Raw genomic sequence first — 27382 nt, forward strand, 5'->3', positions numbered from 1 at the left:
TGGCCCCCGGAGGAGAAGAATTCAATCCGGGGCCAGAGACGAGGCTTGATCGCTCAGAGCTTTTGTGTAGTAAAGTTTTATTAAAGTATAAAGGAGATAGAGAAAGCTTCTGACATAGGCATCAGAAGGGGGCAGAAAGAGTACCCGCTTGCTAGTGTTAATAATGAGGTTATATAATCCAAAGAATGTCTGGAGGTTGTAAAGACCTCCTCCGACCTACTCCCATAATTCACATTTTAAGATAACACTGTCCTCAGGCAAGATACATCCTTGTAAAGACCAGGTATACTCCCATAATTAACTTTTTAAAATAACAGAAGGTTGAATCCAAAGACTGTCCTTAGGCAGGATACATTATTGGTATATAATCCTAAGGAATGTGGAGAAAGAAAAAAAGTTTGTCCTTTTTTCCTCCTTGAGAATTCCAGACCCCTCTCTCTTTGGGGACCCCTAGACTCCCTATCAACCTGCCTAGGAAATGACTCTCTCAGTCACGTCCAGCTCTTTGCAACCCATAGACTGTAACCTGCCAGGCTTCTCTGTCCATGGAATTTTCCAGACAAGAATACTGGCCTGGATTACCATTTCCTACCCAGGGGATCTTCCCAACCCAGCGATCAAACTCGCATTTCCTGCATTGGCAGGTGGATTTCTTAACACTGACCCATCAGGGAAGCCAGAAACTTCCTACACAAGAAAGCGAACTCCTGTGTCGATCAGTGCCTGTGGGGATTCAGGGACTTAACTGGCAGGCCAGTGTTTTTCAGGAGACACTCTTGTCCAATAGTAGCAAAATTCACCAGAAAAGTTTGTGATGCCTTGAAAGAGCTTGCAGGTCAGACTAAGACTTCCTGACAAATGATGAAGCAGCAAATCCAGCAGCCCTGGCGTCCTGGCACCAAAGCCTGTTCTGCATTAAGCAGTCCTGCTCATCGCAGTTGGGCTGCAGGCCATCCTGCAGGATGCAGGGTACCACAGGAAGCGTGGGGAGTGCGTACATCTGGGATGCAAGGAGCTGTCACCCTGTAGAAATGCGTCAGGAAAGCGGACACCCACAGCCACTCCAGACACACAGGAAAAAGAGAGAGAGAGAGAAGGCGCAGGAGGTTTCCTCTCCTCCTTTAAGGGGCTCCACCCAGCAGGAGAGCCCCACACTCCAGGCACAGAGCCCATGCACAACGCACCAGTTACCCCAGTCTCGTATGGTTCCCCAGGGCAGGGCTGCTAACACTTTGTGTCACGATGAGGTAATGGAGGTCTCATGACTTCTCACCTCACTGCTACATCAGAGACATCAGCATTTCATCTAAAACTGGCAGAATCCTCCAGGATTCGCAAAACTGGCAAGAACATGGCTTTGGTGGAACTTGTGCCCAAATTCAACAGCCCAGCCACAGCTCTCCTAACCCCACTGCTTTACTAATTCCATTCACCTGTAGAATATTAAGACTAATTTAAGAGGGCCTCAGACCAAGCCAACAGAATAATGAGAAAAAAAGAGTTGACAGAGAAAGAAGTCCATAGCGTCAGTGAGGTACGAGAAGATATTCAATTCTATTTGTAATTTAAGATATGCAAATCAAAGACGGCCTTTCAGATAGTCCAAAATCAAAGCATTTTGTAAAACCTGAGGGCTGGTGAATAGGGAAAAAACAAATGCTCACCATTCCCTGCTGGTGGGGTAATAAACGGGGTAAGCACTGTGCCAACAGCTGTTGTCTTTTTTGCACACAACAGCAAACCCCAGCAATTCTGCTACAAGACCCATGCACAAAACAGTAATTACGGCCCTGATTATAATGAGGAAAATTAGAAACAAATATCTACAGGACTTTGGTTAAGTAAATTGGGGACCACTCAAACCATATAATTGAGAATTATTAGGGTGTGAAAAGATAAAACAAAGAAACAGAGACGTAGTTCCCCAAATACTATTAATAACATGAAAAGATGTATATACTATTTGAAAAAGGTACAAATATACGTATCATATGAAATCACCTTAAAGAATTACATTTACACATATTCCAATATGCACAAAAATGACGGACTGATGTGTGTACCATCAAGCTTCACAGGCTCACTCCTGGGGATGAAGAGGAGGCCTTCGCTTTCCATCACAAATACTTCCACAGTGTTCATTTCTGGGTTTTTATTACATAGTCACGTACTGCTTTAGCATTAATTTTTAATGCCCTCAGAGACCTAGGGGAAGATGGCAAACTCTGGCCTGCTGGGTATCAAGGTCCCCCCCACCCATCCTTGAAACTGCTGAGACAGGAGGGGACGATGGGGGGACGGACACCTGCTTTGGTCGGAGAGGTCACATGGTGACCATCTCCAGCACTGGGATTTTGCAATGCTCAGGTCTTGTAATCCCATGTGATGAGTGTTCTCAGGTCCCTGCCAAGGGGCACAAAAGGCCTGGGGGTGATGGGGGGAGGCGGGGCAGCTGAACTACCCAGTGGCCAATGTGCTGGGCAAAACAGGCCCTAGTTTAGACGCCGATGCCCTGGAGGAGGACATGGCAAACCACTCCAGTATTCTTGCTTGGAGAATCCTCTGGACAGCGGATCCCTGAGGGCTACAGTCCATGGGATCACAAAGAGCTGGACACAACTGAAGTGACTTAGCACACAAAGCACAAAGCACCCTCAGCTCTTAACCACTAACTCATGAATGGAACACAGGACCGCGTAGCCTCTCTTTATACACCTGCAAGGGCTCTCTGTCCAGGTCTGTGTCTTGGCCAAAAAGAAAGCCCCACTGTGGGACTTCTGCCCGACCCCTGTCCCCTCCCCTCAGCAACTCATGGAGAGGGGGTGGCTACATACCACCTGGATCCTCCCAAGTGCTGCCTACAGCTCAGGGATAAGAGTTCGGGGCCTGGAGAGAGACACTGGCCTTCACATCCCAGCTCCCCACCTGCTAAGCTGTGACCATGAGCAACTGACCAGTCTCCCAGCCACTCAATCTCATATCTGTAAGACGGACAATCCTAACAGCACCCGCCCCCTGGGATGGGTATGAGGCAGTACACGAGAAGTTCTTTGCCAAGTGCACAGCCAAACCAAAGCCAGGTGCTACCCTGTGGTCACAAAGCGTCCAAAGGCTGGACTGAAAACTAAGACCACAGCCTGACAGCACTTTGCCTATGTCAACTATTTAAATCATATCCTCCCAAAAAGTCAAGGGCAAAGAATTCTACTGGTTAAAATAAATATAGAAATACCAGAAAGGTATGGTTAGATTTCAATAGGCTGGGCATACATTTCCATTTTGTCCAAAAAGTCTGAGTCAAAGGGAACCCCAAGACTGGGCCACAATCGGCCGACGCAGAGTTCACGGGCAGGTTAAGTGCCCGGTTATATCGCAGGACCCTTGCTGCTTCTATCTTTTGTCAACCAGAGGTGGATGCCTAGTGAGACCAGGAGGATTTCGCCAAAAAGAGAGAAGACATGTGTCTAAGGAGATGCTGGACCTTTAGGAACAAGGCACACAGAGTAAACCCGCTCGTCCTGTCCCCGAAGCTGGGCCAGCAGGGTCTGTGGGCGCCCTTAGGAGCAAACAGGCCACAGATCTGGAGTCAGGACTCGGCCCCAACAACTGGTAGCCTTTTCCTGGAAAGCACAGCATTCAGCACCAGGAAAAAAGTCTTACAGGAATTTCAAACCTGCTTAGTGGGTTGAGGGATGTGGTTGCAATCACCAGAACAACATCCTCTCCAAACTGAGCCCTGGGCGTTCGCTCCCACCCTCCCTCCAGCTGGACCATCCCGGGCCACCCCCCAAGCCGGACTGCGGGAGGCCAGCACCTGACACACGCAGGCCCCTGCCCACACACCATGCACTGGGTCTCATACACCCTTCTTCCCTCCATCAGAGGTCACACACACACACACACACACACACACACACGTCAAGCTAAAACAAGTTTCACAGAACAATAATCTAACCTTAGTATGCCTGGATCCAAAATTTTCTTTTCTACTCTTATCTCACTTTTTTAAAAAATGCCCATGGACTCACTAAACTGCCAGTGGGTCGCAAGCTGCTCTGTGAAAAAATTACTGTGTCCAGAGCCAGGGCTCTCTGCAGGCAGAAACTCCAGCTGCTTCTCATTCTTGTTTGTTAAGTCAAAGGTGGGGAGAAGGGGGGAGGCATGGGAAGAGGAAGCAGCAGAGGAGCACAGGGAAGTGGGGGACACACGAAAGAGGGGGGCAGGTCACGGGCTCCCTGAGAGCCCCCTCCCACCGTCAAGAGGCTGTCCCAGTCCCGCCTGCCGTGTCCCCCAAGCTGGACCTGCGGCCAGGAACCCAAGCAGGTGTGGGGCCCCGGCTCTCTCTCCAAATCCACTGCTCACAGCTTGGAAAGCTCCCATTTCACAGACAGCCACCGAACAGGCAGCTGGAGTCACCTATACACTGAAAGCGTATCAAATTACTGAAGGGCTTGTTCGGGCTTTGCTCAGCTTCTCTTCCCAAATCCCATTCTGAGTTCCAGTGAGCTTATCCCGTAGGAAACCTGGCCAGGGTTCAGTGACACATAACAAGTGGGACTTCGCCCACCCCTCCCCCGGCATCCGCCCCAACGCTGACCCTGCATCCCGGCCTTGCGTGTTCCTTGTCACCTCAAGAGCTCTGGGTTCTCACGCCCCGGTCACACTGAGGAAGTTAAAGTGCCCGCAGGTCAAACCACCAGTCTCAGGGTCACAAATGGACCACCATCGTCTAGGTCTTTCTCAAAATGCTCCAAAAGTCGCCCCTGCCAACAGGCCTTCCCTGGAATGAGCCGCCTGCAGCCTCAGCTAGCCCCAGCGGCACCCTCTGGCTAATCAATCCATCGCATTTAGATACCTTTTAGACCTTGAACCCAGAAGAGTGAGGATCCAAGAGAGGCTGACTCATAGGGGCCAAGGGGTCCCACAGCGGTGATTCATAGCCCAGATCGCAGTGACAGGCAGGACTGTCTCAACTCTACAAATAGCCCTCCTCACTGGCACCTTGCGTCCATCCCTTAAAATAACAATGACCACGGTGACCCCACGCTCTGTCCCAGGAGCTCTTATCCATCTCAGGGAACTTTTACAATAACTTGCAAATGGGTGTGATCCTCTTTTCACCTCACAGTGGAAGAAACTGACACTCAGAGAATTTATCTTTGGCCCAAGTTACAGGGTTAAACTACAAAGCCAAGTTCTTTGCACCAGCCTGTGTGCCCCACTAGCCTCAGGCCCTTCTTTTGAAATATCAACCTCCATCTCCTGCCCCCTCCCTCCGGTCCAGGGCCCTGAACACAGCTGACTGGGTGGAGGGTAGGCTTGCTTCCTTCCTTCTAGGCTGGCCACCCCCACCCCTTTCAGGGCAAGACTCCTCCTTGGCCTTTCCAAGGTCCCCTCAAGACCCAAGATCCCCCCACTTGCAACAAGACTCAGCGGTGTTTATTTCTTGATTACTGTATGTTCCTCACTTGCTTACTTTAATTCATAAGACCCAAATTATTGAACAGGGAATGAAAAGTAACTTTCACAATCACACCCCCATTACCTGCCTCCTCCCGTGAAAACACTGTGCGTAAGCTCATCTTTCCAAAACACTCCTGTTATCCTGGGGAAACTACTAGGTTCTAAAAACTCTGAATCAATACTGCCAGGTGTTTTAGCCAAGTTCCTGTTTGGTGGTCAAAACCTGAGTTGACATATGCTTTCTCCAGCAACTACCCTCCACACAAACTACCCTTCAGTTATCTACACACAATGCGGTTCCATGGCACTTACGAGTTATTTCCAAAACACTACTTTTCATCCTACATTTTCCCGGGCTTCCCCCAAATAACATTATTCCGCAGGGGCATTTGATGGGAGGCCTAGCACCCCTCCGGCAGCACGAAAAGTGCACAGAAGCCGGCAGAGCAGAGACCAGGCTGTAATAGGAGAACTCGGATTCCAAACCCGGCTCGGTTGTGTGACCTTGGGCACGGTAATTCAAGCTCCCTGAGCCTCAGTTTCCTCAACAGCAAAGCAGAAAACCTTAACATTCCCCATCCCCGAACAGCTTCATAAATGTCCCTGACGCTAAACAGGGGCAGCTCGCTGCCCAGGTAAAACCCACCCGTCCTTCCCCGGATGAAGCTGGCTGGTCCCGCCGTCCGGGGGTGGAGGGGGCCCCCCTCGAGTTCGCCACGCCGATCAAGGTCAGGTCAGCCCTGCAGGAGAAGGCCCGAGGGATGCTTAAGAGACCGCCGGGCCCCTGGGCCTGTTCTCCGCCTCCCTCCCCGAATCTCTTTCCCCAGAAGGACCGCAGGGGACCGAGTACGGTCCGGGGAGCCGGATGGACTGGCATCTCCCCGCCTGCGCCCGCTACGGCCTGACTGCATCCCCCGCAACCCGGCCCTGCGGGCCGCGCCCCGCCCCGCCTGGCCCGGCTTCCCCCAGAGGCTGTGGCCCCCTACCTCGACTACGGCTGGGCTGAGAAAGCAGCTCCGCAGGGGGTTCGACACCGGAGATCTCTGGCGCGGAGGCGGCTACAAACCCTGCAGAGCCGCGCGCGTGGCTGCCTTTGTATGCAAACACCCAGCCCGGCGCGCGCTGCCAGTCTGCCTGGCCCCGCCCCAGAGGAGGGGCCATCGGGAAGGGGCCGGGGCCAGCGGGGTGGTGCGGCGCCAGCGGGGTGGTGCGAGAGATCTTTCGACCCCGCCCCCGGGGCGGGACCAGCGGGGAGGGGCGGGGCCAGCGGGGTGGCGCGAGGGCCCTTTCGAGGAGTGAGCCACTAGGCAGCTTCCTGAGCCCGTCGGGCCCCAGGCGGTGGATCCTCCCTGGCAGGAAGTCCCCGAGCCGGCCCGCCCCTCCTCCCTCGCCTACCTTTAGAGCTGTTTACTGAGATGCAGAAGGAAAAGGGAAGATCCCTGCTTGGAAGGAAGCAAAACTGCCCGTTCTGGCCACTCTTAAGATTTGAGGTTTCTCCCAGCCATCCCAGACATGTCGGGAAGGGTTTCTGGTGCTCGTTGGCGAAGTCCCGCCGGCTCTAGGTAGAAGTAGGGGGGTCGTCTGCTATGCTATCTTTCCCTGCTCTCCCTATTACTGTCACAACAACTAAACAAGGCCAGACTTTTACAGGGAGAATTTTTTCCCCTCCAACAAGCGGTAAGAAAACACTAAACTACACATTTCAGTACAAGAGGAGTTGGATTCCCCGGAGCGCTTGCCCGGCTGATGTTGCCGATCGGGAAGTCCCCCTGCCTCCCCGAGGGCCCCTGCCCTATGGTCTGCAATCACCCAGCTGTGACTCAGCCCGGAGAGCTGAGGTGATCCCCTGAGCCAATCCCAGGACCTGCTGCTTTCTGCCCAACTCGGGTGAGGAGAAGGAAACCGCGGCGATGAGTAGACTCGCTCCAGGCTCTGGAGGAGGAAGGAGAGGAGTGATGCCCGGGCCAAGTGACGCAAGCCTCCTGGAGGCTAAGACTCAGTTTCACCATCTGAAAAATGGGAGGCAGATGCTCAACACACAGGTCCACTTTGAGGATGGAAATAGCCATCATATGAAATACTCCAAGCCCTTTCACTAACTTGAAAGTGAAAGTGTCTCAGTCGTGTCCAACTCTTTGCCACCCCGCGGACTATGCAGTTCATGGAATTCTCCAGGCCAGAATACTGGAGTGGATAGCCTTTCCCTTCTCCTGGGGATCTTCCCAACCCAGGGATCGAACCCAGGTCTCCGGCATTGGCAGGCAGATTCTTTACCGGCTGAGCCAATTCTAGAACCTTATACATGAAGGCTTCCCAGGCGGTGCACCTACCTGCCAGTACAGGAGACTCGGTTTCCATCCCTGGGTGGGGAAGATCCCCTGGAGGAGGGAACGGCTACCCACGCCAGTATTCTTGCCTGGAGAATCCCCATGGACAGAGGAGCCTGTAGGGCTACAGTCCATGGGGTCGCACAGACTCCAATACAACTGAAGTGACTTCGCACGCACGCGTACATGCAAGAGTGGCGAATCCCAGAAGGATTTGTTCGGTGCTTAGCCCAGCTGTGATACAGGGAGTGGCCAGCTTGCCCAGTCTCAAGACTGGGCAGGCTGCTGACCTTCCTCCTGGGAGGGACAGCCTAGAGAAGCCTGATGCTGTGTAAGGCTAAACAATTACGACTCCTCCACTGTCTGAACTTCTCTCGGCATATAAAAACCCCAATAATGATACAAGCTGCCTGGTTCTAGCTGGAAACATCCCTCCTTCTATCCAGAGACAATAGCAACCCTGAGAATCTTAAGATTTCCAGATTAACTACCTACACAATCGAAAGGGCTCTGCAGGTGGGAGGGGGAGACAGGAGGGGTGAAGGCACACCCCTCTTCACCGGAGTCTCATGAAACAATCCAAGTAGGTGTGCAATTGACTGATCTCCTGACAGTCACATCAGCGGGTGAGCTCTGTAAATGCCTGGGGCAGAGAGAAAGAGAATGGATTATTTCTCCCCTTTGGGCTGCACGTTATCTCTGGCACCTGACTTGGGCTCCTAGGAAGGGAGGGAATCTTCCTGGCCAGTGCTGGGCTAGAGGCCTCGTGACTTCAGGGCTCCCTTTCTTGAGGCTTCAAGAATCAGATGGGAACCAGGGACCACCTGGTGCAGCCTCGTTCCCCCCGACCCCTCGGAGGGCAGGGGACAGAACAGCCTGGAATCTACCAGAGATGAAGTGGGTCCCCCAGGTCCCATGGGTGGGCTAACCCATTGGGTTAACCATGGCAAGTTCCTTAGGGGAAGAGGCAGGAATGAGGGGTGCTGGGTTCAACTGGAGGAGGAGGAGGAGGAGGAAGAAGGGTACACCAGGGGTTGGGAGGGAAATGCTTGGGACTAAAGCACACAGGGAGCTGGCCAAGCACACCATGTCCGAGGGCACTAAGGCTGTCACCGAGTATACCAGCTCCAAGTAAATATAATATGCCTAGCCACTGTTAACGGAGAAGGCAATGGCACCCCACTCCAGTACTCTTGCCTGGAAAAGCCCATGGACGGAGGACCTAGCGGGCTGTAGTCCATGGGGTCACTAAGAGTTGGACACGACTGAGCGACTTCACTTTCACTTCAAAGCACACAGGGCACACCCCCAAATTAGGGTGAGGGTCACAGATGAGGGCAGAGGCATCCCTGAAGGCAAAAAAAAAAAAAAAAAATCGCAGGGAGACAAGGGGGAATGGCTGGCAGTTGGCCTAATTTACCCTAACAGATACAGTAGTTAGACAGCATCATGGACCCTCCCCTTGGGCTGTGCTGGGCAGAGTCCAAGATTCATGGGTCCTGGTACATGGTACAGCTGGGAAGCAAGGAAAGCCCCAGGTTCAGGGCACAGAGATACTGCTCCCCTGAGGGGCCTGCACTGTTGCCTGCCCCCCCCCCACCATCTTGACCAGTGGGCCCACACTGCCACCACCCATCCCCTGGGGTGGGTGGACTGGTGGGGCCCCACTGCCACCACCCCATCCATCGTCCCCTGGCCCTGCCTTCATCCCCGCACTCTCGCATTGAGTGCCCGCCCTGTGCCAGACCCCATGGGGGGCTCCACTGGGGACCAGGCCAGTCATGGCATCTGTCCTCAGTTGAGTGTACTATTGGGGGCAGTAAGGTGAGTCAGCGGCACAAATACACATAAAAACTCTCACCCTAATCAGTGCCACCATGACCTGACCAGTTGTACATGGCTATGGGATTTGACCTGCTCATCTCCAGAGGAGTCAGCCCACTTTATCCCGGTGTAGAGGAGCAGACCATGAAAGAAGGCAAGCCTGTGCAAAGTGGGGTATGCAGTTCAGGGATTGAAGGAACACACACACACACACACACACACACACACACAAAATGATGGGGCGAGCACACCGAGTCCCCTGACTGCCCTTGCAGTGGCTCCCAGCCTGCGTCCCGGTGATGGAAGGGGCTGGGACAGCTTTTCTCCCCTGCCCAAATGGGGAAGACTCCTGATGAACCAGGTGAGGACAAGAAAAGTGGTTTTGCTAGAAAAATATACCGTTCTCTCTTCCTGGTCCACTGCCAAGCCCGCAGGACCCAGGCCTCTAGGAAGCAGCCCCCAACCCTGGGAAGGCGGGTCCTTTGGTGTACACTTCACATACACCAACTGTCTAAGCTTCACTTCATAGCCTTTATCCTGCCCCATCTTTTCCCCAGCCTTGTAGTGAACAGGTTGATGCGCCAGACCCAGGATTAGAATTCTCTCTATTTGGTCCGGCATGAGCACTTGCCAGTCACCATAGACAAGAGCATAGCAGACCAGGATTCTGCTGGATTATAGGAAAGGTGGGAGGAGAAGGGAAGAGGAGAGATGAGGTAGCAGGAATGAAGCCACTTAGGAACTTGGGACCATGACTGGCCACAGGTGTTTGAATCATTGATTGGCAAGGCCATATTCCTGTGTGTGTGCATGCTCAGTCATGTCCAACTATTTGCAATCCCATAGACTGTAGCCTTCCAGCTTCCTCTGTCCATGGGATTTTCTAGGCAAGCATACTGGAGTGGGTTGCCATTTCCTCGTCCAGGGAACGTTCCTGACCCAAGGATCAAACCTGTGTCTCCCGCATCTCCTATACTATAGGTGGATTCTTTACCTGCTGAGCCATGGGGGAAGCCCATATTTGTGTACACTAGATGAATCTACCCAAGAAGAAAATACATTTGGAATTTAAAAAATGCATCTGCTGTGGACTAAATGTTTGCACGCATGCTAAGTCACTTTGGTTGTGTCTGACTTTGCAACCCTATGGACTGGAGCCCTCCAGGCTCCTCTGTCCATAGGATTCTTCAGGCAAGAATACTAGAGTATGTTGCCATGCTCTCCTCTAGGGGGTCTTTCCAACCCAGGGATTGAACCCACATCTCTAAGGCTCCTGCATTGGTAGGCAGGTTCTTTACCACTAGCATCACCTGGAAAGCCCTGGACTAAAAGTTTATATCCCCCCAAATTTATGTGTTGAAGCCGTAACTCCCATATTGATGGCAATTGGGATGCAGAGGTAATTAGGTTTAAAGATGAGGTAATGAAGGTGGAGCCTCACCAGAAACCTGGACCCCAGAGCTAAGCATAGTGATCCGTCCTCTGACCTCAGCTAGGGAAGCTGGCTCCAGAATAAAATCAGGTTCCTACAAGAAGATGCTATGCAACCTGTTACAGCACTGTGGGCTCAGGGCCAACCACAGGGTCACTGCTCAGCTTTTAGAGTTTTCAGCTGATAGATCTTTGCACCCAGTTAAGATAAAATCTATGATGCTAACTCATATAAGCCTCTGTCAGCTCTAAAGAATTAGGAAAACAGAAGAGGACTGGATTTGCCAACAACTTATAATATGTGTTAACATGCAGCATTTATGCGCTGCTTGTCAATAGCCATTCACATTGGCATCTGCTTGTTGCCTGGAGTCTAACCACAACATCTTTAATTGTTGACCTAGAACCTGGGCTTGGTTGAGGAAAGTCACTCTATACTCTGAGGACTCCAAGTCTTTGCTGGTGACTCAGTGGTAAAGAATCTGCCGGCGATTGCAGGAGACTCAGATTCGATCCCCTGGGTGGCAAAGATCCCCTGGGTAAGGAAATGGCAATATACTACAGTATTCTTGCCTGGGAAATCCCATAGACAGAGGGGACTGGCAGGCTACAGTCCATGAGGTCCCAAAAGAGTCGGACACGACTTAGTAACTAGGCAACAACAACAAAGCAGTGTTTACCAAGAAAACTTGTCACGTCGTAGAATCACCTGGAGAACTGTTAAAACTCTCTATACCCAGACAAGCATTGACAGCAATTAACCACAGTCTCTGGGGCCAGGACACAGGCATAGGTATATCACAGAACTCCCCATGAGATTCCACTGTCCAGTCACATTTGAAAACCAGTGTTCTAAGAGTCCACTTCCCTTCATCCTGTACCCTGGCCAGCTGCCCTCTCTCAAAGCGCACCCTCTCTACCAGTGCCCTGTTTCAAGGGTCGACATAAAACGTATATTTCTTCTAAATGTCCATATAAACCAACTCAAAGTAGAGTTAGTGTATATATGTGTGTGTGTGGAGCATGATACACTGAAAGGAGCCAGGGATTCCAGAAGTGGGCCTTGAACTGCAGCAGATTTCCATCTCTCACTCTCTTTCTGCTTCCTTAACTCCACCCGTTCCCTTCTCCCAGCTGCTTCCTCCCAGAATCCTTCCCTCATCAGTCTGGCCACACATGGCTCCCCAGGCAGCTCTTTCCTTCCCACGACCACCTACCTCGGTTCCCCTAACTCCAGAATGTCAACAGAGAAACCGTATTGATTCAGCTCATCTTCTCAACCTACAATCCAAAGTCTTAGGTGACCAACATCCTAGAATGACCACCTTTGCTGGTCTGTCCCTGTCTAGAGCCTCCCAGTGCTGCTCACGCCCCCTTTTCCAGCACCTAGTGTACCCCAGACACAGAGCTCCACACTGCAGGAGACAGCGCCATGATCAGACACGGAGCCTTCCTTCCAGGCCTCCTCAAGTCTGTCAGATATCCAACACTTGATGTCAGGAAGCACTGAGGGAGGAGGAACAGAGAAGACAAGATCAAGCCTGACGGGAGACCCCGGGCCAAGAGGCTCCACGCTGCACTCTGATCCCCGCCTTACCTCTTGCTACTTATGTGACCTGGGGCAGGGATGTTTGACTTTTCTGACCCTCAGTTTTCTTTTCTACTGACTTGGAGTGAAACATCTGATTCCCAGGGCTGTTGGACTTATCTCAAGGGTTTAGTGCATTGTACTGTATCAGTGCAATGTCTGACACAATGCAGATAGTTCACTCTGGTGAGTTTTATGTTAGTAATGATAATTGCTATTATTGTTATTTATTATGAACACTTAGGAGCCTGATAAAGAATGCAGTAATCAGGTTTGGGCCTTCAGGATGGGGAAGACGCCTAACACAGGGAAAGTGGGTGGGAGGAGGCGTTTCAGGCCGAGGACGAGCAGGTGGAAAGACCCCTGGGAAGGCAACGGGGAATGGGGAGCTCAGTGCCTCAAATAGGGGGTCAGCTCCCCAGTTTGGATGCAAGAATGAATTCATACCCTTCTTCTCTCTTCCGCAGTGTCCAATGCATGCTGGGCCCACAGGTGGTCTCAGATGTGTGAAATGAATGATTGACTGGCTGAACTGGTATTCCAGGAAGGGGATTAACCACTCTGGAGAGTTAAAGTCAATTTCCTGAATTAAGGCACATGCTCCTCTGTGCTTAGGAGAGTTAAATTCCGTTTTTGCTTAGCCCAAAGCAGTAATATCACACCTGAGTGTGACAACGCGCACCTACAAGGAGCATCCGTATCCACCTCCTTTGGCATCCATGGGCACTCTGCCTCACTCACCTCCAGCCTCTCTCTCCGTCCTCACCCCTCCCTCTTGCGGAAGGAAGTACAGAGGTGTGGCTCCTTGGCTCCTCTTCAGTGTGACAGTCAAGACAAATCAAGGAAAAGATTCCATCTTCCCCGATGCGTTAAGGGGAAGATCCTGCCTGCTCCTCCCCACTTAGAGCTTTTACTATGCGACCCTTCTTATACATTCTTTCTCTGCCCCTCTGAGATGCAAGTAAATCTTTTTTTAAAGATCTAGATAAGCCTCTGGGCACCTGCAGGACTCAAATGTTCAAAGAACCTGGCAGCCACCTCTTAGAAATGAGAACAGGAAGTTTGTACCCCTGTCTCCCAGCCTTTCTGGGAGGGCAGGTGCCTAATTCTGACAGGTGTCATGCCTCAATCCACGGTGCAAAACTAGCTCTTGTCATAAAGGTACTAGAGGGTCATTATTCCTTTGGATAAAGGCAATAAGCTAACACGATGGCCACTCCATTACCAGGAGAGCTGTGTGTGACACATAGTCCTATCAAGTCCTCTTACTGAGGACTGCTGTCATTTAACTTGAGAACACGTAACCAGCCTGACCAGACAAAGGAATGAAATCCTTCATGTCTCTGTAGACTCTCCTGGCTGGCCTGGTTTAATGCTTATTCAGTAATAACACTCTTTTCTTTCTCATCTCCCTTTGTGGAGAGGTTCTCTGGGCTCGCAGGAGATCTGTTCTTCATGGTGTGTCCCAGCAGCTTGGCTGTCCTCGGGACGTGGGCCTTCCCTGCCCCAGCTGGGAAGCTTGCAAGTGTCACGTGACAAAGGTTAACTCATGAGAGAAACTCTGGTCACAGGCCAAGTTGTTACTGTTGTCTCTCCCTGAGTCTGCGAGTTGTCTCTCAAAACATGCTGGTCAGGAGTCCGAAGGATCCAAGGATCCATTAAAAAAAAAAAAAAAAATCTAGGCACTCAATGTGGAAACAGTCATATCTTCACTACCTTCTAAATCCAACGCAGCAGAATGTTCTTCGATTGTGAATGTCAGCAACAAAACACAACAGGACCCACAGTGCCTGTAATCGACACCATCACCACCACCACCAAGTCACAGATATTTTCATGTCACATCGAGGTTGTTGCCGATATTGAGAAACGTCCTGGACACTCATTACTATTTAAAAATTGTGGTTGCTATTCTATCTGCAGCTCAGAGACAGAACCAAGGCAAGCTGACCCTGGAGAACCAAGGACAGGAGGTTGCTTCCTCTGGAACTTTGTCAAAAGCAACAGAGAAGGTTTCCCTCCACCACCGCACACTGCTGAGCTCACAGGAACAACAGGAGGGTCACAAGAACACCAGGGAGAGGAAACTTAACAGGCAAAGGGACCCTCTCTGAGGTCCAGTGCAAAGGAAAGATCTAAAGCTAAAGAGGCAGGGAGGTAAACCCACTGGCACCCTGAAACACAAGGTGTGCCCACAGGAATGTGAAGGGTTCAATGCACTGAGGGCAACCAGAGCAGCAAGGAACTTCAAACCCAGCCCAGCTTCTTCCCAGGTTAACTCACACCCCCACGCTAAGGGCCTGCCACGAGGAAAAGTGGGTCCATTTCCGGAGATAAGAACAGTTTGTATGTTTCTATAGTTCTACTGAGATGTCCAGCTTTCAAGAAAAAACTAGGAAAAAAAAATTAGAAAAAAAGAAAAAATTAGGAGGCAAAGGAAGAGGCAAGATAACACCCTTGCCTCCTGCCCTCCATTTTTCCCAGACCCTAATGTTAACCATTAAAAAACATAGAATAATTAGCTCAGTTCTTCTCGATTAATGAGATATCTAGGTTAACATGAAAGTAAGTAATTTAGAATTATGGTTAGAGTAAGAATTTGCCTCCTGCAAAAAGAAAAATGGTGCCTCACGTGGCACCTCAAATGGTGCTTTAAACTGAAGGCCCTGGAGAACCCGTGAACAGATTATAAGCAGGGAAGGAAATGTTATGAAACCTCCATTTTATGGAAGTGAATCTGGCTGGGGTGGGCCGGCCGTGCAGGATGGCGGTAGGCCAGGCGGCAGGAGACAGCGGAAGTAGCCTGCTTCTGCCACGGCCTGGATATCCCGTTCTGGGGTCAAGTGATGATCAGGCACCGGTTGCCATGGAAAATGGATGAAGGGACAATAAGTTTCCAAATCCCTCAGCTTTTGAGTTTAGGGACCCATATGGCTCCAGTGATAACACTGCCGATCCTCCCAGGCTCCTGAAGGGGGTGGGCAGTGCCTCTGCAGGCCATGAAGTCTTGACCCCAAGCTGTGAAATGTGAGTTCTTGAAACTTCCCTGAAGCTGAAGGTAGAAAACCTTTTTTTTTTTTTCTTGGAGGTAGAAAAATGGACTTTCTCATTTGCTTTCGCAATCTTCATGAAAGAAGGGCAAGAGACCCAGGGAGAAACAGTGCTTCAGGAGCTGTGCTGAGCTGTGTTCACCTGTTCCCCACCCTGGGCTGGAGCCCTCATGTGGGCATCTGTCTACACAAGCTGGCTTTGTGGGAAGGTGCCTGGCTACCACGATGTTCCGATCGAAAACATAACAAGACCAAGAAAATACCCACTATCTTAAAATCCCAGTGAAACTGCACGTCCCATAAATATTTGTTTGCTGATGGTGGGTCAGGACTAGCTTGCCCTGAGGGTCTCAAGACACCGCTGCTCTGCGGCCTACAGGAAAGGGAGGAGTAGGGAGCCCTGAAGGGTTGGAGGGCAAAGACAAAGGTCACCTACTTTACAGGGGCGCTGTGGGCTCGGCTTGGGTCCCGGTTTGGGAATCGAAGTTCCTGTCCCTATTGTCTTGTCCTTCTAACAGGAATTAGACTCTGGAGGTTTCTGTTCGGTGCAAACTTGCAGAACTCCCTGAAAATACACTCAGTATCACAGGCCCGCACATACATCTAAATGGCATTTCCTTTGCATTTCCCCACGTTAATGAGACAAAAATATTGGAAAATTGTTTGTATAAATTCAAATTTTACAAACACGCACCATGGTTTACCCTTCTTCAAGGAACTCTACCAGCAGGCGATCAACGACACTGAGCAGATGAGGAGTCCTGGGTTTAACAGCCCAGAGCAAACCACAGAAGGTCACAGAAGGGAGAACTGAAACCCCAGGAGTCTTGTAACAGGGCTCTCACGTCCCCACACCTCAGCACTGGGTCCTCTCTTCGGTGGGTTCTGTGCCTGAGAAGGCAGTGTGGGGAATGGCTGGACGTGTCGCCTGACGACTAGCACCTGGTCATGTCCACCCTTCCTCCTGCCTTTTACCTTCACTGCCGGCAGAAAGCCTCGTCTTCTCCTCTTGGCGGGCATGTCATCAGGACCCTGTTCCACTTCCGTTAGCTTCACATGGAGGTCCCTGCTCATGGGAACATTGGTTCCCGGGTCGATCTTCCTCTTTCTCTCAGCGTTCTGGTTTCCAGCAGGCCAGGCCACAGCTTACCGACTGCTGTTAGCACAGGCATGCTGGCCGCCCCACCCCCATCTCGCCCCCTCTCTCTCTTTCCTCCTGATCGTGCCCTTCAGCCCCCCTCCTCCCCTCCCATGTTCTCTCCTTGTCCATCACCCTTTCACCTGCACCCTCTGCAAAGACCCCAGGGAAAGCTCATTGTTGGGCAGCAGGATTGTGATGGCCCCACTGGGGTTATGATGTCAGAGAAGACAGCGCTCAGTAATCCAACTGATTGGAGCTGGTCAGAGGCCAGCACTGGTCCGGAAGAGACCTGATAGACACTAGGGATGATCGAAAGCTTGGAACAGGACGTGATCAAATTTTCCCATGACATCGGATTTTGCCTGGCTGAATTCTAAGTTCACAGCTAACTAGAAGGGACTTTCAATTCATTTTTAATTCACTTCAACTAAGTGAGGAAAAAACATTAAGGGAGGAATGACTTTATCCATTTCTTATAGAGCACAAAAACTTGGTGTTATTTATAAAGTATACTGGGCTTCCCAGGTGGCACTAGTGATAAAGAACCCACCTGCCAATGCAGGAAACATAAGAGGCACAGGTTTGATCCCTGGATCGGGAATATCCCCTGGAGGAGGGCAGGCAACCCACTCCAATATTCTTGCCTGGAGAATCCCATGAACGGGGGAGCCTGGCAGCCTACAGTCCACAGGGTCGCAAAGAGGCAGACATGACTGAAGCAATTTAGCACGCACATGTAAAGTATACTAGTAAGAGATTTCTGTCATAGACCTTGTTGCAGAAAAAGCATCAATTCTAAAAAGTTTAGGCTATATAGGAACCCTTTGAAATGCCTAAGTGATAGACAAAAATGATGAGTAATTACAGGATACAACTGTTTACCTATTATCCAATAAACCAAAAACCAGTTTTTAAATGGTGATAAACTAGAAAGTTATTGTACAGTTAGAATGGAATCCTTTAAAATATGACAACACTGCTAGATGAGCATCAGAAGTCTTTGCTCATGTGTGACCCTGTGAACTCAAGCTTTCAGCTGAATATCAAGGACCAACCACCTTGTGCCCCTGTTGGCGTAGTCTTTGCATCGATACCTAAGATTACAGTGGGGTTGTTTTCTCATAAGCAATTTCCTTAGGCATGACCAGAATGTGGTGGTTTAGTCGCTAAGTCAAGTCTGAATCTTGCGACCTCATGGACTATAGCCCTTCAGGTTCCTCTGTCCATGGGATTCTCCAGGCAAGAACACTGGAGTGGGTTGCCATTTCCTTCTCCAGGGGATCTTCCCAACCCAGGAATCTCACCTGGGTCTCCTGCATTGCAGGCAGATTCTTTACCGACTGAGCTACAAGGGAAGCCTACCAGCTTGCCTACCAGCAATGCCTACCAGCAAATGTTAGACATCAGAGTAGAAGGTAAAACTTGGAAATACTGGTTCACAAACCTGGAAATACTGGTTCACAAACCATGGGCCTTCTCATTCTTCAGAGAAATCCACAGTTAGAACCAGAGGTGGTCTTCCAGATGTAACACCCTGCTTACCCCCTCCCACATTGTCTTTGGATGGTCAGGAAGGGCGGCAGTGAGGAGATACCCCTCGTCCAAGGTAAGGAGCATTGGCTGCGCTTTGCTGGAGCAGCCGTGAAGAGATACCCCACGCCCAAGGTAAGAGAAACCCAAGTAAGACGGTAAGTATTGCAAGAGGGCATCAGAGGGCAGACACACTGAAACCATACTCACAGAAAACTAGTCAATCTAATCACACTAGGACCACAGCCTTGTCTAACTCAATGAAACTAAGCCATGCCCGTGGGGCAACCTAAGACGGGCGGGTCATGGTGGAGAGATCTGACAGAATGTGGTCCACTGGAGAAGGGAATGGCAAACCACTTCAGTATTCTTGCCTTGAGAACCCCATGAACAGTATGAAAAGGCAAAATGATAGGATACTGAAAGAGAAACTCCCCAGGTCAGTAGGTGCCCAATATGCTACTGGAGATCAGTGGAGAAATAACTCCAGAAACAATGAAGGGATGGAGCCAAAGCAAAAAGAATACCCAGCTGTGGAGGTGACTGGTGATAGAAGCAAGGTCCGATGCTGTAAAGAGCAATATTGCATAGGAACCTGGAATGTTAGGTCCATGAATCAAGGCAAATTGGAAGTGGTCAAACAAGAGATGGCAAGAGTGAATGTCGACATTCTACGAATCAGCGAACTGAAATGGACTAGAATGGGTGAATTTAACTCAGATGACCATTATATCTACTACTGCAGGCAGGAATCCCTCAGAAGAAATGGAATAGCCATCATGGTCAACAAAAGAGTCTGAAATGCAGTACTTGGATGCAATCTCAAAATGACAGAATGATCTCTGTACATTTCCAAGGCAAACCATTCAATATCACAGTAATCCAAGTCTATGCCCCAACCAGTAACGCTGAAGAAGCTGAAGTTGAACGATTCTATGAAGACCTACAAGACCTTTTAGAACTAACACCCAAAAAAGATGTCTTTTTCATTATAGGGGACTGGAATGCAAAAGTAGAAAGTCAAGAAACACCTGGAGTAACAGACAAATTTGGCCTTGGAATATGGAATGAAGCAGGGCAAAGACTAATAGAGTTTTGCCAAGAAAATGCACTGGTCATAACAAACACCCTCTTCCAACAGAGAAGACTCTATACATGGACATCACCAGATGGTCAACACCGAAATCAGCTTGATTATATTCTTTGCAGCCAAAGATGGAGAAGCTCTATACAGTCAGCAAAAACAAGACCAGGAGCTGACTCTGGCTCAGACCATGAACTCCTTATTGCCAAATTCAGACTTAAATTGAAGAAAGTAGGGAAAACCACTAGACCATTCAGCTATGACCTAAATCAAATCCCTTATGATTATACAGTGGAAGTGAGAAGTAGATTTAAGGGCCTAGATCTGATAGAGTGCCTGATGAGCTATGGAATAAGGTTCGTGACATTGTACAGGAGACAGGAATCAAGACCATCCCCATGAAAAAGAAATGCAAAAAAGCAAAATGGCTGTCTGGGGAGGCCTTACAAATAGCTGTGAAAAGAACAGAAGCAAAAAGCAAAGGAGAAAAGGAAAGATATAAACATCTGAATGCAGAGTTCCAAAGAATAGCAAAGCGAGATAAGAAAGCCTTCTTCAGCGATCAATGCAAAGAAATAGAGGAAAACAACAGAATGGGAAAGACTAGAGATCTCTTCAAGAAAATCAGAGATACCAAAGGAACATTTCATGCAAAGATGGGCTCGATAAAGGACAGAAATGGTATGGACCTAACAGAAGCAGAAGATATTAAGAAGAGATGGCAAGAATACACAGAAGAACTGTACAAAAAAGATGTTCACGACGCAGATAATCACGATGGTGTGATCACTCACCTAGAGCCAGACATCCTGGAATGTGAAGTCAAGTGGGCCTTAGAAAGCATCACTACGAACAAAGCTAGTGGAGGTGATAGAATTCCAGTTGAGCTATTTCAAATCCTGAAGGATGATGCTGTGAAAGTCCTGCACTCAATATGCCAGCAAATTTGGAAAACTCAACAGTGGCCACAGGACTGGAAAAGGTCAGTTTTCATTCCAATCCTAAAGAAAGGCAATGCCAAAGAATGCTCAAACTACTGCACAATTGCACTCATCTCACACGCTAGTAAAGTAATGCTCAAAATTCTCCAAGCCAGGCTTCAGCAATATGTGAACCGTGAACTTCCTGATGTTCAAGCTGGTTTTAGAAAAGGCAGAGGAACCAGAGATCAAATTGCCAACATCCGCTGGATCATGGAAAAAGCAAGAGAGTTCCAGAAAAACATCTATTTCTGCTTTATTGACTATGCCAAAGCCTTTGACTGTGTGGATCACAAGAAACTGTAGAAAATTCTGAAAGAGATGGGAATACCAGACCACCTGATCTGCCTCTTGAGAAATTTGTATGCAGGTCAGGAAGCAACAGTTAGAACTGGACATGGAACAACAGACTGGTTCCAAATAGGAAAAGGAGTATGTCAAGGCTGTATATTGTCACCCTGTTTATTTAACTTATATGCAGAGTACATCATGAGAAACGCTGGACTGGAAGAAACACAAGCTGGAATCAAGATTTCCGGGAGAAATATCAATAACCTCAGATACGCAGATGACACCACCCTTATGGCAGAAAGTGAAGAGGAACTCAAAAGCCTCTTGATGAAAGTGAAAGTGGAGAGTGAAAAAGTTGGCTTAAAGCTCAACATTCAGAAAACAAAGATCATGGCATCTGGTCCCATCACTTCATGGGAAATAGATGGGGAAACAGTGGAAACAGTGTCAGACTTTATTTTTCTGGGCTCCAAAATCACTGCAGATGGTGACTGCAACCATGAAATTAAAAGACGCTTACTCCTTGGAAGGAAAGTTATGACCAACCTAGATAGCATATTCAAAAGCAGAGACAGTACTTTGCCAACAAGGGTTCGTCTAGTCAAGACTATGGTTTTTCCTGTGGTCATGTATGGATGTGAGAGTTGGACTGTGAAGAAGGCTGAGTGCCAAAGAACTGATGCTTTTGAACTGTGGTGTTGGAGAAGACTCTTGAGAGTCCCTTGGACTGCAAGGAGATCCAACCAGTCCATTCTAAAGGAGATCAGCCTTGGGATTTTTTTGGAAGGAATGATGCTTTGGCCACCTCCTGCGAAGAGTTGACTCATTGGAAAAGACTCTGATGCTGGGAGGGATTGGGGGCAAGAGGAGAAGGGGATGACAGAGGATGAGATGGCTGGATGGCATCACTGACTCGATGGACATGAGTCTTAGTGAACTCTGGAAGTTGGTGATGGACAGGGAGGCCTGGCGTGCTGCGATTCATGGGGTCGAAAAGAGTCGGACACGACTGAGCGACTGATCTGATTTGAATCTTGATGGAAAAGTTGCATGTGTAAGACCAACTCTTACAAGGAAGAGAATGCTTCCTTTCATCTCTAGCTCAGAGTACCTTGGGTAGATTTGTGGTTAACCCACTTCAGTATTCTTGCCTGGAGAACTCCATGGACAGAGGACCCTGGTGGGCTACAGTCCATAGGGTCGCAAAGAGTTGAACACAACTGAGTGACTAACACTGTAGAATCCTAAAAAGCATGTTCTGCTGTCAAAATTCTGGGAAGTAGGTTCTGGTAACTGCATGGGATTTGTACATTGCTCTGTACACTGGTCACTATGCAACCCAGCACCTCTGGGCAATCATGTGTAAATCTACCTTGTTGTGTCACGTATAAGAGAATGCTGTTCGAAAAAGTGTATCTAAACTTTCTACAAATCATTTCAACCAAATACAAGGCTCTTCTGTAGTCTCTCCAGATCTTGTCAAACCAGCCTTACCAAACTTTAGAGGCTAAGAAAATGTTAACTTGTTTCCTGGGAGTCTCATCTTTAAAGTTCACTCTTTGCTATTGAGATGTGAAGTCAGCATATTCATGGCCATGAGATTTCAGCCTGTGTGCCCCTCTGCGAGCCTTGGGAGAAGAAGACCCCGAAGCTTCACATTTCCCCCCACCCTGGGGTATTGGGCTGCACAGGTAGATGACTGACAGCCCAAAAGAAAGGAAGTCATTTTCCCTGGTTTTCTCTGCAGGTCACACCACACTCACAAAACCACATTTGGTGCCGGCCTCCATGCTTGAGAGATATAAGGATGGCCTGGAAGGAATGAGCTAGCCTGAAAGGTGAGGCCAAAGCACTCTCTAAGTATAATGACCAAAGCTGCTTAAATTGCAAAAGAAAACCCAGCAGGGGGAACAGGAGATGGAGAAATAGTGACCTAATGAGAGGACAGGATCATATTTGCCTGTAGATTCCAAACCATCTGAAGGACGGAAGTAGGTGGATCTGCGGTCATGATAAAAGGGCGAAAGGTCAGGCCTCTGCAGAGAGGCTCCTCTACGCCTGGAGCCTGAGGTTCCCCGCTGGACTCCTACTAGGAGCACAGCTGTGGAGACAGATCCAGAGTGAACAGCTGGATCTTTTGTGTGACCGGGTTGAGAAATCTGGGCTCAGCTTCGTGGTCCCACCAGAACATCCCGCAGAGGAGTGGGGGTCTGTGCAGAGGTGGGCAGTTGGGTTTGGCATGCTTCCACTTGATTCTCTGATGCCTGGATTGAATTAGCTGCTCCACCTCCCTCTGCCCTCCTAAGAGGATGACCTGGTTCTAGTGAAGCTCTCCGTTGGGTGAAATGGAGAAGGTCCCTGAGGCTTCTGCCCCGAAGAAAGAAGGGACAGGAGCACTTCTGCCTAAAGGGACTCTGAGAGTAAGCTGGTTCCAAAAGCAAATTTTGAGTTTTAGATCTCCCCCTGATCCAGCCCTCAAGCTCCCCAGAGGGAACATGTCCCCACCCCTGCTGCTCCCCCAAGCGCATCACAAAATCTGACCTGGGACTCTGTGATTTTTCCTCCCAGAACAGCGAAGAAGTAAGCCCAGTAAAAATATCCCACGTGTCTTTCTGGAAACAGAGTTGTCTTAGACAGGGTGTGGTTCTGGGGACCCGAAGATCTAGGTCCTTGTCTATGTTCTGCCACTTACAGGATCCTGCCTAGGTCACCTCAGTCTCCATGACAGAGAAAGAGAGGAAGTAGGAACAGAGGGTCATCTGCTCTGACCTGTCATTTACACGTCTATGCTGTGACTTCATGGGGACAGACAGCCTCATATCATCACGACTGTCTGATCCCCCAACACACGCAACGCGGTAACTGTCAGTCTAGGGCCCGTGCCCCCATTCCAGGGCATCTCCGTTCATTTCAGAGGATATTGAGGTAGCTTCAGAAGGAATAACTGTGAATTCTCTTTCATTTTAGAATATCACATCTCCACCCCCCCACCCCGTATTCTCCTCTCCTGTCTCCCTCCCCGGGGGATGTGTAAGCAAAGGCTTGGGCATAACTAACCTAAACAGAGGAAATTCTGAGCCGAGCAGGGCATACTCAAGACAAAGAATGAGTTGGGAGTTTCCCGAATTTCCCACGGAAGGCAGGGAGTGGGGGCTGGGAAGACCAGGGTTTATCCAGGCCCCAACACTGCTCAGTTTCAATTCTCTTCTACCGTTTCCTGCCCTGTAGCATTGAATATGCCACAGTACAGTCTTGCTCCACTGATGCTCAGCTTAACTGCAGTGCTCTCAGGAGACCCAGAGACAGCTGCGTCAGCCAGAGAGCATCTGGATGGGGAGTGGTTCTCTAACAGACAGGCACCTGCTTCTCCAGCATCAGACATCTGACGGCCTGTCTGGGGCCCGGCTGCTCTGCCTTCACCATTTCTCCACACAGTCAAGGCTCCAGATGCACTGGATAATTCTCAACTCCTTGTGCTTGTCCTGTTCCCTCCCACCACAGGGCCTTTGCACATGCTGCTGCCTCTACGTGGAATCCTCTCCCGCTTCTTCTCTGGGTTAACCACTGCTCATTCTTCATCCTTAGTTCAAGCATCACTAACCTCCCCAACGATGTCAGTGCTCCCTGTTAGACATTTGGACTGCTCTGCAAATCTTTCATTTAGCATACTGATCAAATTTAAATGTTTCATTTGTGTGTGCAATGATTGTAAAATCTCTCCCCCAGCAGACAGACTCTACAGAAGGGAAAAGACCATTTCTGTTTTAAGGATCTAGCACCATTTCTGGTACTTAATTGGTGTTCAATAAATATTTCGAAATGTATGCTTAATTATCATATGGGGTCATAATGCCCAGTTGCAAATATATGTTCATCCTAATGAAAATTTACTAGGCATGCACTGGTGTTAAAGATACCGGTGCCTTTATCATGAATGAGGCAGGAGGGAAGTCACAAAAGATACACCCATTTATGCAACTAGCCATTTCTGAGTGCTTATCCTGTGTCGGGTACAGTGGGGACATTAACAATTAAGAGACACCTCTGACCTTGAAGAGCTCATGATCAAGTTGATACATAGTGCGTCCCACAAGAGAAGACAAGGACACACAATTCAGAATAGGATGCCCACCAGGTAGGAGAAGGAATTGCTAACAGGGAGGACTGGGGATACATGTTATAAAACCTAAGCATTCACTGAATAGGAAATGATCCTTCTCGGTAAGATTCTAATTAAATACATTATTGTTGGATCTGATTGTGCTAGTGCCTAGCACTGATCCATCTTGGACAAGAGTTACAGAGTGGGGCTGTCATGATTCAGGCTAAGAAACACAGTCGGCTGTAAGGTATCCGCAGAGTATTTCTAGATAGGAACACTGTGAACGTCATCAGACAAGTTCAGAACAGCTCCGGTAATGATGCTGAACAAGGAAGAAAATCCTGGGTCAGGATGGCCGGTAAAGCAGAATGAACACAGGCATTTATTTTCCCTTTACTTTCAGATGTTGTTCAGTCACTGAGTCGTGTTCTACTCTTTGTGACCCCATGGAGTGCAGCACACCAGGCTCCTCTGGCCTCCACTATCTCCCAGAGTTTGCCCATTGACTTTATAATGCTTTCTAACCATTTTATCCTCTGCCGCCCTCTTCTCCTTTTGCCTTCAATCTTTCCCAGCACCAGAGTCTTTTCCAGTGAGTTACCTTCTAACATCAGGTGGCCAAAGCGTTGGAGCTTCAGCTTCAGCAACAGACCTTCCAATGAATATTCAGGGTTGACTTCCTTTAGGATTGACTGGTTTGTACTTTCAGATACCTCATCTCTTTAGATTTCAAGGAAACTTCAGAACTTAAAATTTCACAGCCATGAAGAGAGGACCATCTTCCATGGAAAAGACGTTTAATCAAATTTGGAATGTGGAAGCAAAGGGAAGGGTTGAGTAAAGAAATAACACGGAGCAATTTATGACCTGGAATGCCTGCAAAGGGGCTGCAGCGGAGGGCGGAGCTACCTGCCCAGGAGAACCTCAAAAGGGAACCAGAGCCAGAACCATGTGGTCTGGGTAACAGCTCCCTGACTGTTTATTCCAGAGCGAACCCCAGCAACGGGAAATTCCAGGCAACCTTCCTACCCCATCCATGTTAAAGAAGAACAGTCAACTGCTAATCACCAGATGCTTGAGGAAACTGCAATGTGAAAGAAAAAGAGCGACAAACGGGGGAAACCTGACTCCAGAAGAAATAAAAAATAATTAAGGGAACAGAAGAGAAATTAATAGGAAAAAATTCCCAAATTTGAAGCTCAGCGAGATCGGGGAGGTTATTTTATACATAAAATAGAAGAATGCTGTGAAAGAGAAAAAAACTAGAGAGCAAAAAGGAATCTGTTAAGAGAAATTTTTGATTGCCAAAAATAATAATGAGAAAAATAGAAGGTTAAGTTAATGAAATCTGCCAATCTTAGACCAAAAAGTTGGGCAATAGGGGATTAGGGAGATAGGGGAGAAGAACTTCATTGGTCTCCAGTCACCACTCTTGTTTTCCATTTTCCTTTAATCTGTTGAAATATTCATCTGTTGATATTCATTAGCTTACAAGTGTGTTGTCCACCAGGACAATACAGACTCACGCTCCAAGGTCTGAGCAGAATGAATGGGACACAATCCACTGCTGAGGCTTCAGGATACAAAGGGTTAGCCGATACCCAGAAGCTTCCAGATTGAAAATAATAAGTCATCCAGGAAGGAACCAATGTCAGACTGGCATAGAGGTAACATTGGTTCTTAGAAGTCAATGAAACAATGCATTAAAAATTCTGTGAAAAATTAATATCAACCTCAAATTCTCATTCCAACCAAACTATCAGACATGAAGCCAAATTAAAAAAGAGATTCAGACTCACAAGGACACAGAAACTTCTCTTCTAGCCCCCTTTTCTGGGAGATCACATGAAAATGAATTCCAGTTTGCTTACTTCTAAAGAGTAAACTAAGAAAAGAAGAAAATAAGGATCTAGGTTAAGGTAGGTGTAATGAGAGCCTCCCTAGATGACAGCTCTAGTGGAGGACGGAGAGCAAGCAGGAAGAGAGGTCTCCTGGAGTGAGAGGTGATCCAAGAGAAAAAGGGTTCCTGATGCTGGGAGGGATTGGGGGCAGGAGGAGAAGGGGCTGACAGAGGATGAGATGGCTGGGATGGCATCACTGACTCGATGGACGTGAGTCTGAGTGAACTCTGGGAGTTGGTGATGGACAGGGAGGCCTGGCGTGCTGTAATTCATGGGGTCGCAAAAGTCGGACACGACTGAGCAACTGAACTGAACTGAAATGAACACAGAGAGCTTGGAAAAATCAGGGAACATGATACAGGTACTAAATGCAAGGAATAAATGACAAGAATTAGAAACTACTGAACAAGAGAAACTTCTTATACAGGCAGCATACTACAGAGCTTGAGAACAAAGTCTTTGGATCTAGGTGTGGGTCTGAATCCTAACCCTGCCCTTCTTCAGCTGTGTGACCTTGAGCGAGTGGCTCAACCTCTCTGTGCTCATTTTTCTCATCTCTCAATTAGAGATAATAACAAGACCAACTTATAGAACTATTGTAAGGAAGTAAATGAGTTAATATTTATAATGCTCTTCCCCCCCCAAAAAAAAAACTATCACTTGTTCCATA

At 48.8% G+C, this 27382-nt stretch overlaps 1 protein-coding gene and 1 long non-coding RNA gene across 16 annotated transcripts in view; one reads left to right on the plus strand and one right to left on the minus strand.

Annotated features, from left to right (window-relative positions):
* The window catches only part of LPIN1 (lipin 1), a 130223-nt gene that overhangs the window by 64231 nt on the left and 38610 nt on the right, over window positions 1-27382 (minus strand). For 2 of the 15 annotated variants that reach the window (XM_061433277.1, XM_061433275.1), the window contains exon 1: window positions 6110-6384. The exons of 3 other annotated variants lie outside the window; for them this stretch is intronic. In XM_061433277.1, coding sequence (XP_061289261.1) covers window positions 6110-6340 — 231 coding nt within the window. In that variant the 5' untranslated portion in view covers window positions 6341-6384. 10 more of the 15 variants (XM_061433284.1, XM_061433281.1, XM_061433282.1 and 7 more) reach the window with 10 other exon arrangements.
* Window positions 20640-24513, plus strand: LOC133257432 (uncharacterized). Its single transcript, XR_009739555.1, has 3 exons — window positions 20640-22547; window positions 23404-23567; window positions 23938-24513. It is a non-coding gene; the product is annotated as an uncharacterized LOC133257432 (long non-coding RNA).

The sequence above is a fragment of the Bos javanicus genome, chromosome 11 (genome assembly GCF_032452875.1).
Source record: "Bos javanicus breed banteng chromosome 11, ARS-OSU_banteng_1.0, whole genome shotgun sequence".
In the NCBI taxonomy this organism is placed as follows: Eukaryota; Metazoa; Chordata; class Mammalia; order Artiodactyla; family Bovidae; genus Bos; species Bos javanicus.